Source organism: Pseudorasbora parva, chromosome 22 (assembly GCF_024679245.1).
Source record: "Pseudorasbora parva isolate DD20220531a chromosome 22, ASM2467924v1, whole genome shotgun sequence".
In the NCBI taxonomy this organism is placed as follows: domain Eukaryota; kingdom Metazoa; phylum Chordata; class Actinopteri; order Cypriniformes; family Gobionidae; genus Pseudorasbora; species Pseudorasbora parva.
Genome location: NC_090193.1, coordinates 38708793 through 38720963, shown reverse-complemented (window position 1 = coordinate 38720963; position 12171 = coordinate 38708793). Strand labels below are relative to the sequence as shown.

Genomic DNA, 12171 nt, shown 5'->3' with positions numbered 1-12171 from the left:
CACTCACTCAAACACACACACACCCTCACTCACTCATACACTCACTCAAACACACACACACACACACACCTTCACTCACTCACACACCCTCACTCACCCACTCAAACACACACACACCCACTCAAACACACACACTCACTTACTCACTCACTCACACACACCCTCACTCACTCAAACACACACACACACCCTCACTCACACACACACACACACACACACACCCTCACTCACACACTCACTCACTCACTCACTCACTCACTCACTCACTCACTCACTCACACACACACACACACACACACACACACACACCCTCACTCACTCACTCACTCACTCACTCACTCACTCACTCACTCACACACACACACACACACACACACACACACACACCCTCACTCACACACTCACTCACTGACTCACTCACACACACACACACACACACACACACACACACACACACCCTCACTCACTCACTGACTCACACACACACACACGCACACACACACACCCTCACTCACTCACTCACTCACACACACACCCTCACTCACTCACACACTCACTCACTGACTCACTCACACACACACACACACACACACACACACACACACACACCCTCACTCACTCACTGACTCACTCACACACACACACACACACACACACACACACACGCACACACACACACCCTCACTCACTCACTCACTCACACACACACCCTCACTCACTCACATATGCACACACACGATTGTCGTACAGTAACAGTACAGAACAGATCTATAAACTGACTGTGGATCAGCTCAGATCATTTGATCGTTTGAGTTTCGTTACAGATTCTGGTATCTTGTCAAATCAGAATATCTTTTGAGACGTGATATTTCTAAAAATCTGAACTTTTCACAGGACAAACATTCAGCGTTTGTCATTGAATCTGGAGAAGCATTTCATAATTCCGTGTGTGTGTGTGTGATGTGATGTGAATTCTCTGGCCTCCTGCGGCGTATGTGAATAGGCTTTAAAGCAAACACACACACGCCTCCATCACCTAAAGTGGTCAGATAATGCCAACACGTGGGCACCTGACGGCCTGGCACGCGCTGGAACAGGTGCTCTGGCCATCTGCTGGCCAGCAGAAACAATGCCCTCGTCACGGGAGTCTAAAACTGCGCTCGCCTGCCCAACAATAGGCAGCGGTCAGCCATCCACAGATACGCTGGACTCGGGGGATGCTTTAATACTCAGGACAGTATTATGGCAGATCATTAGAGGAGATGAATGTGCTGTGATTACACTCTCTCACTGTTAGGACGGGAATATAACAGATATTTGCTCTCAGTTTTATCCAAAGGTGCTAATCAAGTCACAGACAAAATAAGTGAATACGTCACACCCTAAACGGACCGGCATGCCAATCCAAAATCACTCCCTATTCCCTATTTAGTGCGCTTTAGGTTTGTTTCTTTTGTGAAGTGTTGTCTGAATTTAATTTGACGAGTAATCAAAATAAAATACAAAATTATTATTCAAATATTTCCTGCAGTGTATTCATTGTTATTATTTTTATTAATAAAAAAATATATATATATATATATTATTTAAAATTAATATATATATATATATATATATATATATATATATATATATATATATATATATTTAAAAATATTAAATCATTTTCATATAATCTTATTTGAATTGGTATGAACAAGTGCATGTTTATAATATGTAAAGTCATTAAAAAACTTTATATAATGTATATTAAATTCTGATAAAAGGTATTAATAAAATATACTATAAAAAAGTATATATCCTTCATATTTTTTGTGGCCAGTTTTGAATTGTAATAACCTTTTCATTCTCTCAATTTAATACATTTGAACAAACAAATGTGTGTGTATGTGTTTGTTGCTTTTTTATAATATAAATACACAATTCTGATAAAATTGATGATCTGAATTAAAATTTTCAAGTATTTTCAAGCATAAAATACAAAATAAGTATTAAAATATTTCTAAAATGTGCAACATAATTTTTATTGCAATTATTATTACTAAAAATATATATTTTAAAAATATAAAATAATTTGTTTTTGTGTAGTTTGATTTATATACACTTTTTGAATTATCTTATTATTTAAATTATGATCAAATATCATACATATATATATAAAGTTGTCATTAAAAGACTTATAAATATAAATTCTGATAAAATGTAATAATAAAATATAAGTTTAAAAGAAAAAAAAAGAAAAAAAATTGTGGCCAATTTGAATTATAATAACCTTTTCATTCTCTTTTTCTAACACATTTGAACAATGTGTGTGTGTGTGTGTGTGTGTGTGTGTGTGTGTGTGTGTGTGGCTTTCATTTAAAAAAACTTTGTATTATGTATATAAAATTCTGATAAAATTGATTAATAAAAACGTATATAATATATGGCTTGGCTTGCTCAGTTGGGGACAGTCAAATTTCAACTAAAGTTTTCAACTGAATATCAAAATCTAATTAATTTATTCAGTCTTATTTAATTCTATAAACTATATTACAGATCTGCCAACATTGTCGCACTATGATAAATTAAACTAAGCTGATAACATCACTGTTTTCTCCAGAACGACTGTACAGCCGAATCAAATTGTGTTGCAGTATTGTCCTGTTTAACACTGTGAAGCCTTTGACACAATCGTCATTGTAAAAGCGCGATATAAATAAAGTTGACTTGTCTTAACTAGTTACAACTCCGTACTTACACTCTTAGAAAAAAATGTGCGTTGCTGTCACTGGGGTGGTACCCTAAGGTACAAAAGTGAAAAGGTACATCTACTAAATGGTACATATTAATACTTTAAGAGTGCATATTAGTACCTTAAAGGTATATAGTGGTACCTTTTCGGTATTGTACCTTAGGGTACCGCCCCAGTGACAGCAATGCACCTTTTTTTCTGATAGTGTGCAGTGTAACAAAGACACCTTAGTGTAACCAAAATATGTTATCTCTGTATGATATAGTCTACTCATTTTCTGCTGTCAGTGTGTTTGAGAGTCCTCGTGATCTTCTACTGGAGGTGAATGAGTGAACGAGTGGCTGATTTCGGGTTCAGCCAAGGACTTTGAATGTCCCGTCGGATCCCGCTGAGTTTGGAGCCCCAGGCCACTGAGATTTACAGAATCTGGCTCGATCGTCCATCACCGGCGTTATCCCGATGCATTGTGGGAGCCTTAAGCCCCGGCTCAGAGAGCGTCTGTCTCTTTAGGAGGCTGTAGGTGTGAAATAGGCAGCGTCCCACAATCCCCCGGTGCGGAATAAGCAATGTTGTTCTCGCAATGAAAATGAGAATCACTCCACAGGCTAAGCATGTAGCATTTGAATATTACATTACTTATTTAAGTGCCGCCCGGGCTGTGCGCGCTCTTTGTTTGAAACCCAGAATGTTTTACATACAGTCCATCTGATCTCCAAAGAGAGAGGCCGTTATTAAGTATGCATGTGTCTGAAATACATACATGCTCTTGCTTTTGGTTTTTCAGCTTTATCAGAGAAAGTCTTTCATTTAAAAATCTAAATTGTAGGCCTTAAAGAGTCTTAAATTCGCGGAAGTATTGAGGTCTAGGTCTTAAATAATTTTAAACTGGTCTTAAATTTCCTACGTCCATGTAACGCTATATCTAATGCTCATTGAAATCCTGTGTGTGTGTGTGTGTGTGTGTGTGTGTGCTTGTTTTTGTGAAATATCAGGACACAAATGTGTATAATGCCATGGGTATGACACAGGTATTACAGGAGAGGGTGAAATATGAGGACATTACCCATGTCCCCACTTTTCAAAAGGCTTATAAATCATACAGGAGGAGTTTTATTTAGAAAGTAAAAATGCAGAATGTTTCCTGTGATGGGTAGGTTTAGGGGCTGTGTGTGTGTGTGTGTGTGTGTGTGTGTGTGTGTGTGTGTGTGTGTGTGTGTGTGTGTGTGTGTGTTGGGTAGGTTTAGGGGCAGGGGCAGTGTAAGGGGATATTAAATACGGTTTGTACGGTATAAAAACTATTAGGCCTATGGAATGTCCCCACATTTCAAACGTGTGTGTGTTTAACCCGGGGTGTTGTAGTTCTTTCTTTCTCTAGTCCAACTGTAGTTCGCTGTATTACAACTACAAACGAGACCAACACGCATCTTATATTACAGCCAATCAGCTTTCGTGTTATTGGCGCGAGTCTCTTTCGGATTGTACCACAGACGTAGCCTGACAAGCCAGAGCCACATCCAGATGTTTGGTCTGGAAAGTCACCATAGACAGCTCAATCTGAGGGGCGGATGAACGGTTGTCTTTCAAACTCCCTCTGCACGCGATAGGATAGCGCTACACCAACCAGAGCAACGGAGGTGAAGCAGAGCTCGCTGACAGATTAAACATTCGCCGTATCCGGTCGGCAGAACTCCGAACACATCTTCCCTTTTTAAGAATGACTTCAGTGCCGTTCTTTGTTCTTTTCTCAGAGAAAAGCTTAACTCCAAGTCTTCCAGAGTCGCGGTCAAAGCTGATTCGAAAGACCGCCGCCGTTCGCCAGTTTCTGTGTTTACTAGAAGCACGCAAACGCAACTCGGCCGTCGTCATTATGGCCCCGCCCACCGACTCTATACACGATGTGATTGGCCCGTCCAGATTGTGAGGAATACAGCTCAGAAGGGTATTGAGAGTTGCTAGACGACACTCGCGGGCAGATTAGATTTGCTGCCGCTAGGGTGCGTCTAGATTTCTAGGCTACCACAGACGCATAAAACGGATTTTATTCTTCAGCTAACAGTCCTCCAGTTCTTCCAGTTCTGCAACCGTGAAAACGGAGGTGAATATTTCTCACCTGTCATCTCGCATAAGCGCCAAGGACCGGGTAATACAATAATAATAGTTAATAAAAGCAATGTAAACCATGAACTCATGTCAGTACTGACATACGGCCCGATGTCAGACTGGCTGCAGATTCTGTTCATGCATTTGAACATCAAACACACACATTATTATGCCTGTCCATATTGGCGGTTATGTCGTGAGAAAAAAGTTTGGTACGTGTGTCAGTATTGGATCTGCGCATTACTGTAGGTCTTAAAGTGAAAGCATCCTAATATAGCCTATACCCGCTCCTGTCTGTGTGTTAATGTGAAACAAACGGTAACTTACTCAAACTTACAGCACTGTTTGGCTCGGTGTCTTTATGTTGGATTTATTTTTCCCTTTTGTCATTTGTTTACCGACCGTTTACTTGATTAATTAATTACTTGAGAACTTTTTACTTGTATTAAGCAGTTGCTTATTGCTATGATTTACTTTTTTACGTCCGTGGTTTGATTCATATTTCCCACCCTGAGCGATCATGTTATTAAAGCTAGATAGCACACCACTGGACCAGCCCTTTTTTTGTTTGTTTCTTTTTTGTTAGATACTAAAAGAGATTCATGCATTTTGTTTGTTTTATTGTCATGTGCGACTATTGTGTATCTAACATATGATAAATGTAATTTTACAGTTGTGTAACGTAAAAAATATTATATTTTACAGTGAAATATTACTTTTGTTGTTATATAGTAATTTTATATTTTTATTTAGTAATAATCTTAATTTTACAGTAATGTTAAAAAAATTATTATTCTAATATTTTTCTTAAATACTAGATTTTTTTTTCAAAATGTTTTTTACCTCAAAAAAAATCTTTTTTTAAATTTTACTGTGAAACATTTGTAGTTTTAGTATTTTTCTGTTTATTAAGTAGTAAAAACGACAACAACAAACATTAGTATTGTAATTTTTGTTGTAATGTAGAATTTTTTATTTTATTTTACAGTAAAAATGTATCACAATAAAATATTTCTTATTGTATTTTTTTAGTATTATAACTTTAGTATTAATAATAATCATAGTAATTACTGTAATTTTACTGCTGTAATGTAAAACATAATTTGTAATTCTATTATTTTCTTAAATACTCATTCTTTAATTTAAAATGTGAAATATTTCTAGTTATATTTATTTTGTTTTTAGTCTTTTTTTAATGTTAACTCCACATACAGTGATTTCTTTTTTTATGTCATTGTCATCCTGAGGCATGAGAGCAAAATTAAATGGGACTTTTCAACGAAACGAATGTCCCACCGCTTTATTGTCCCGTCTGGGAATCATCAGAAAGTCTTGAGCGAAATGTAGCTGATGAATAAAACAAGAAAAATGATCCTTAACTACAGCGCAGACGTTTCCTTGATGGAGGGATGGAAAAGAGCGAAAATGAAAGGCCAGCCGTGGATTGAGCGCGGTCTGGTTTGTGTTAGAGAGCTTGGCGTTTGTCCCATCACACCGCAGACGAGCTCACGCTCTAATGCCTCTCCGCCAAACCGCACAAATATTACTTATGGCAAACTTTCATAACTATGAAACCCATAAACGAGGGACTCGTGTCAAACATTGAATCATCTGATCAGTGTGACTGTCTCCTGTCAAACCGACTGAAAGAGCTGCTGAGTGAATACATCAAACGCCTGTGAATGATCTGGAGCGCTCGTGTTGTCCAACGGCGGCACTGTTTATCCCAATAAAATCCCCACAAAGCTATTGAAAAAGATACATGCGTTTGGAAACACAACGTGCCAACCATCTTCCCAAACCTTTACTGAGACGCGTGTATGAACAGAAGAAGAGCTTTAAGTGCTCAAACTGAACATTGTAATTTTACAGCTGTAATGTAAAAGAAAAAAAAAACTATATATATATTTGACTGTGAAATATTTTACTTATTTTGTTTTTAGTATTTTTTATATTTATTTAGTGATAATAACATAAATATTATTATTGTAATTTTACAGTTGTAATGTAAACAGTTGTTTTTGTTTTTATTTTACAGTTTTATTTTACTATTTTATAGTAATGTTTCTTATTTTGCCTTTATTTGGTATTTTTATTTAGTAATACAAATAATAATAATAATAATAATAATTTGTACCTTATTTTACAGTTGTAATGTAAAAAAATGTTTTTTCTATTATTGTTCTTAAATAATCTTTTTTTATTTCACTATGAAATATCTTTTTAGCATTTTTCTGTTTATTAAGTGATAAACATTTGATAAAAATAACAAATATTAATTATTTAATTTTACAGTTGTAATATAAAATATTTTATTTCGTTGGTGTTTAGTAATAATAATCATAAAAGTACTGTCATTTTACAGCTGTAAAGATTTTCTATAAAATAACTGTAAAATATTTCTAGTTATGTTTCTTATATTGTTTTTAGTAATTTTAATGTGTATTTAGTAATAATAACAATAACATACATATTAGTATTGTAATTTTACAGTTTTACATTTTGATTGTATTTTACAGTAAAAATATCACAACTTTAATATTTCTTATTTAGTTTTTATTTGGTATTTATATTTAGTAGTAATAATAATAATCATCATTAATTAACTTATTAACTTATTAATTAACTAATTTAATTAATAAACAATAAACTGTAATTTGTAATGTAAAAATTGCAATTATTATTTTTCTTAAATAAATTTTTTTACTGTGAAATTTTTCTAGTTATTTTCTATAAGTTTTTAGTATTTTTATGTTTATTTAGTAATAAACTAGTACTGGAATTGCACAGTTGTAGTGTAAAACATTTTAGATTATTTTTCTTAAATAATTTTTTTACTGTGAAATACTTCTAGTAGTATTTCTTGTTTTTAGTAATTTTTTATATGCTTTTATACTATACTATACATGTACAACAATTACAGTAATAATAATAATAATTGCATTTATTATTTGTACTTTATTGATACATAATCATGACAATTTGGCCAAACAACGAGAAATATTGCAATTGATTTTTCCCCTAATCATGGAGCTCTTTTGCCACTTTGCACTTCGAGGAGTTTATCGACATTTTTTTGACTATCATTTGAGGAAAGTGCCGAGAAACTGTGATTATTTTGTAAATTTGTTGTTAATGGTCTGTTTAAAAGCACCGTGTTTTTCTCTCCAGGCCTCCAGGGTTAGCGGGCAGCCCGGTGCTTTCCGACATCTCTCTGATCCGCCTGTCTCCAGGGGGCGCCGGCGAGTCATTCCTCCCTCCTCACTCCTACGTCTCTCCGCACGTGGAGCATTACCTCCGCTCGGCACACAGCAGTCCCACCCTGTCCATGATCTCAGCGGCCCGAGGACTGAGTCCGGCTGACGGTGAGGAGAACACATGCACTCAAACTTTAAAGGAAGTGTATGTAAGATTATGGCCAAAACTGGTACTGCAATCACTTTCAAATGACTGTAGAGCGGTGTATCCCCCTCCCCCTGACTCGAGGTTGGTAGATTGGCTGCAGGAACGTTTGTAGCTTCAGCTGTGGTAACTAGAGCAGATCTGGCAACCCGGATGCCCAAACACTACTGACTTCATGATTGGTCGATAGGTGGAGGGCGGAGCTTCAGGCCAAAACACAACATGACATCATCAACATCAGTTGAGGGCTGCAACAACAACTTTTAAATGACAATATCCTGGCCGGACTACTGTTGTCAGTGATAGAAGTATTTGAAATTAACATGATTTCTTAATGTCTAGTGACATATCAGGGCCATTTATGATTCATTGAATTATATTTCTTACATACAGCTCCTTTAACTTCTCACTCTACTCATACCTAGGGTTGGGCGATAAAACGTTAACGATAATTATCGTGAAATAATTTTCCTCGATAAAACGTTAACAACAGTTTGATAAATGCTCGATATAATGCTAACAATCTATGCGTAATGCTGCGCATGCGTTTTGCAGACCGGGCTTCTGGGTGTTGTTTACAGTCACAGTACTGACAGGATTGGAGGATCGGAGTAAAGTGGAGCGAGAAAAATGAGCGATAGTGAAGAAAATTCAGCGCTCACGACCAGCTCGGAGGACACAGATATCATTGACAAAAAAGTTCGCTCAACGTCCGTGGTTTGGAGATATTTTGGCAATCCGACATAAAATAGAGCGACGTGCACTGCTTATCATAGGTTCACCACGCGGTAATATAATTATAAAATGATCTTGCTTCTTCAAAGTTCTTCCATATGTAGCATTGAGCCCAACACAGCGGTAAATCTACATTAGCCTAATATCAGTCACGCACAGGCTTATCGCCTTGTTAGTTGTAGTGGGTGATTTAAAAGCTAACGCTACCAAACTATAATCCCTAACATTTTGAATGTTAAACAGAATAAACCCAGACAGTGAAAGTGTTGATCAATGATGACTGCCTGACTGCACATGATCTCATTTTTAATTATTTATATAATATTTTGAGTTACTCACCAATTCTGGCTGCTGATCAACACTAACACACACCAATCAAACCTGCTGGAGTTACTTCACACTGCAGGTTTGAAACAGATCAGCGTTATTTGATGGTTTGCAAATTCAGCATTTCAAAACTTCAGTTTTAATTATTGCCGTTGTGCTCACAATCATGTCTGAGTATGTGTGTACTGTATATTCGGGTTTGGGCACATGCAAATTGTCAAACATGTGAAACTTTCCCGTCCTGCGATTTGCCCTTCGGGGGACGTTGTGGAAATTAATACGAGAAAAACGACAAGGCAGAATTCCCCAATGTTGGGCCGAAGCCGACGACAGGCCTCTCTTCAGAGCTGAATTACAATTACAGGTCGCGGCGAGCCGATCGACTGACATATAAATCACGCTTCACAGTCTGTCAGCAGTAATGTGTTTGCACCTTTAAACTTAAATAAGCAGCACGCAGGAGATCCCAACAGCGATAAAGGCATAAAAGAGCGCAGAGAAAGAGAAATGGGGCTATTTGAGCCCAAGCGAGTGTGGATGGGTAGATGTGGCCTTGAAGGTTTTCCAGACTCATCTGAGCCGCTTTCAGACCTCAGCGCTCCGAACACAGGCCTGCCGTTAGTGTTGGCTCATACTTTAAGACTCTATTTATTTTTTCAAGTTGGAATATATAGACATTAAAGGCTTTGGAACAGAATCCAAGACACTTTTTGATTGTGTTCATTGGCAGAGATTTATTACTATATTACAGGAGACAGATAAATGCATTTTTGGCATGTTTTAATGCGTCGACCAGCCTTCACGTCTGCGTTTCTGTTCTTGCATGGACCATTTTTCTGTCCTAAGGGCTTGTAATCTGTTCCTGAACCGAAAGACTTCAGCGTTAACCATGTTAAACTTTCTCTCTGATTGCTGCTGACACTTTTAAAAGAAGTTTAACGGGTGCAGATGTCAACTCTGTCTCTGTTCTTACTATAGATCCATTGACCTCCCGTCTGTACTGCTAGTAAAACTTCACTTATAATTGAAGTTAGTTAATTGAAGTTAGTTAAGGTTTCTTGCATTTTTTTTTCCCACTAGGATTATATGCTAATTATATCTGTTGTGATTGGCTAACTACTACGCGAGTGTTGGTATAGAGCGCAACAGGAAGTGAAGACTTCATTCATTTTCTCCATAAGGAGATTGATTTTGAATGATAACTTATAAAAAATTTAAAGACAGACCTACTGTGAGCAATGAGATTGTTAATCGGTTATATTTACCCACTGTATTTCAACTTAGTTTTAAAATGATTGTGTTTAATAGCAATTTACTAGTAAAAAACTACATTACCCATGATGCTGTACAGAAAATTCCACCAATCAGAGCACCAAGAGCTCATTAGCTCCGCCCACTCCCATGAAGCACTGCGAATTACATAATCGAGTCAATCTCACTACACTCTTACATAGTGTTGTCACGATACCAAAATTATGACTTCGATACGATACCAGACTAAAATATCGATATATCGATACTAAATCGATACCACAGTTTAAAAAAAAAAAAGATAAGATAAGATGCTTAATATGACAACAGAACTTGTTATTATTCATTGTTATTTTTTACTAAAAATTCATGTGGCCAGCATGTTCCTTAGGGTTGGGCATCGTTTTGATTTGAACAATTATTGATCAATTACTATTAAAATTATCTCAATGTATTTTTTACAATGGGGTAATTGTGTTGCAATAGCTTACACACAGCACAAGAAAGCTTGATTTCGAATGGTAAATTGAATTTATAAAGACGAGTAAACAGTAATAAAATACGAACAAATAAACAGATTACAAACAATAGCACAAATAAATGCAATAGAATAGAAGATACAAATTAAATAGACTGCTTTATTTTTTCAGGTAGGTCTAACATTCAGATAAGAAACTGAATTAAAAAATGCATAGTTAATACATTTAAAACAACATTGGATAATGTTCTTTGTAAAAAAATTCAATAGCGTACAGATGAAACTATTAAAGTTACACAAGTTGATCAGTCAAGAGCAGTTGATGGTTTGTCTTTTTGTAGGTTGAATAACAAATGACTGCGGTCCCTTTAAGACTAACAGACGCATGGTTCCTAAACACTGCTCCTGTTACTCGTTCTTCCTGAACTGTTTGCGACTGTGTTTACGTTAATACTCTTCCAGATGTGCACTGATAGTTCTTTGAGTGTATTTGACCAATAATAAGCTGGAAAAAGAAGCAAATGTTTGCACTTGTATCATGTCAGAGGCGGCTTTATTACGGTAGGCTATGTGTGTGCGCTTCAGATGTGGAGCACAAAATCTGCGGGGATTAGTAGAATTAATTTATGTGCAATCCCGCGCGAAATTCAGACCGATCACACACTAACACTAACACACTGTCATGAGGAAAAAGTCCAGCAGAACGCGCGTTCGCCGTGCTCAGAGGTTAACCGGGCTGAGTGAGAATATGCCGGTGTGTGTCAGCTCGCTTTCGGTCGGAGAGGAGAGCGCAGCTGGTATCGATACTGTAAAAACTGAGAATCGTATCGTTTCAGATATTCCAGTATCGATACATATCGATATTTTTGACAACACTACTCTTACATTTTTGAATGCATATGCATATTTTGTAATAAAAAAAATTAACAGCTTTTGTCCGTTTTTCAAATGTTATTTTTGCTTCAAATCAAAGTTTGTGATGTTATGATTCTCCTCATTGCTGGTTGACGTGGTTCATGGCTCATAACTCTATAAGAAATTACAGAAAAAATACAGAAAAACAAGCACCGCTAAAAAAGGGGGCGGGCACTAATGCACTCTATTGTTAACTAAAGCTATTAAAAAACATCTTTGTGAATTTAAA

General features: G+C 36.5%; 1 protein-coding gene and 1 long non-coding RNA gene across 2 annotated transcripts in view; one reads left to right on the top strand and one right to left on the bottom strand.

Moving 5' to 3' along the window:
- Nucleotides 1–12171, bottom strand: part of LOC137058344 (uncharacterized) — a 159069-nt gene that overhangs the window by 55667 nt on the left and 91231 nt on the right. The gene's annotated exons all lie outside the window — the stretch shown is intronic.
- Nucleotides 1–12171, top strand: part of gli2b (GLI family zinc finger 2b) — a 115576-nt gene that overhangs the window by 75006 nt on the left and 28399 nt on the right. Inside the window, exon 4 of the mRNA XM_067431586.1 lies at nucleotides 8006–8199. Coding sequence (XP_067287687.1) covers nucleotides 8006–8199 — 194 coding nt within the window. The remainder of the gene's footprint in view (nucleotides 1–8005; nucleotides 8200–12171) is intronic.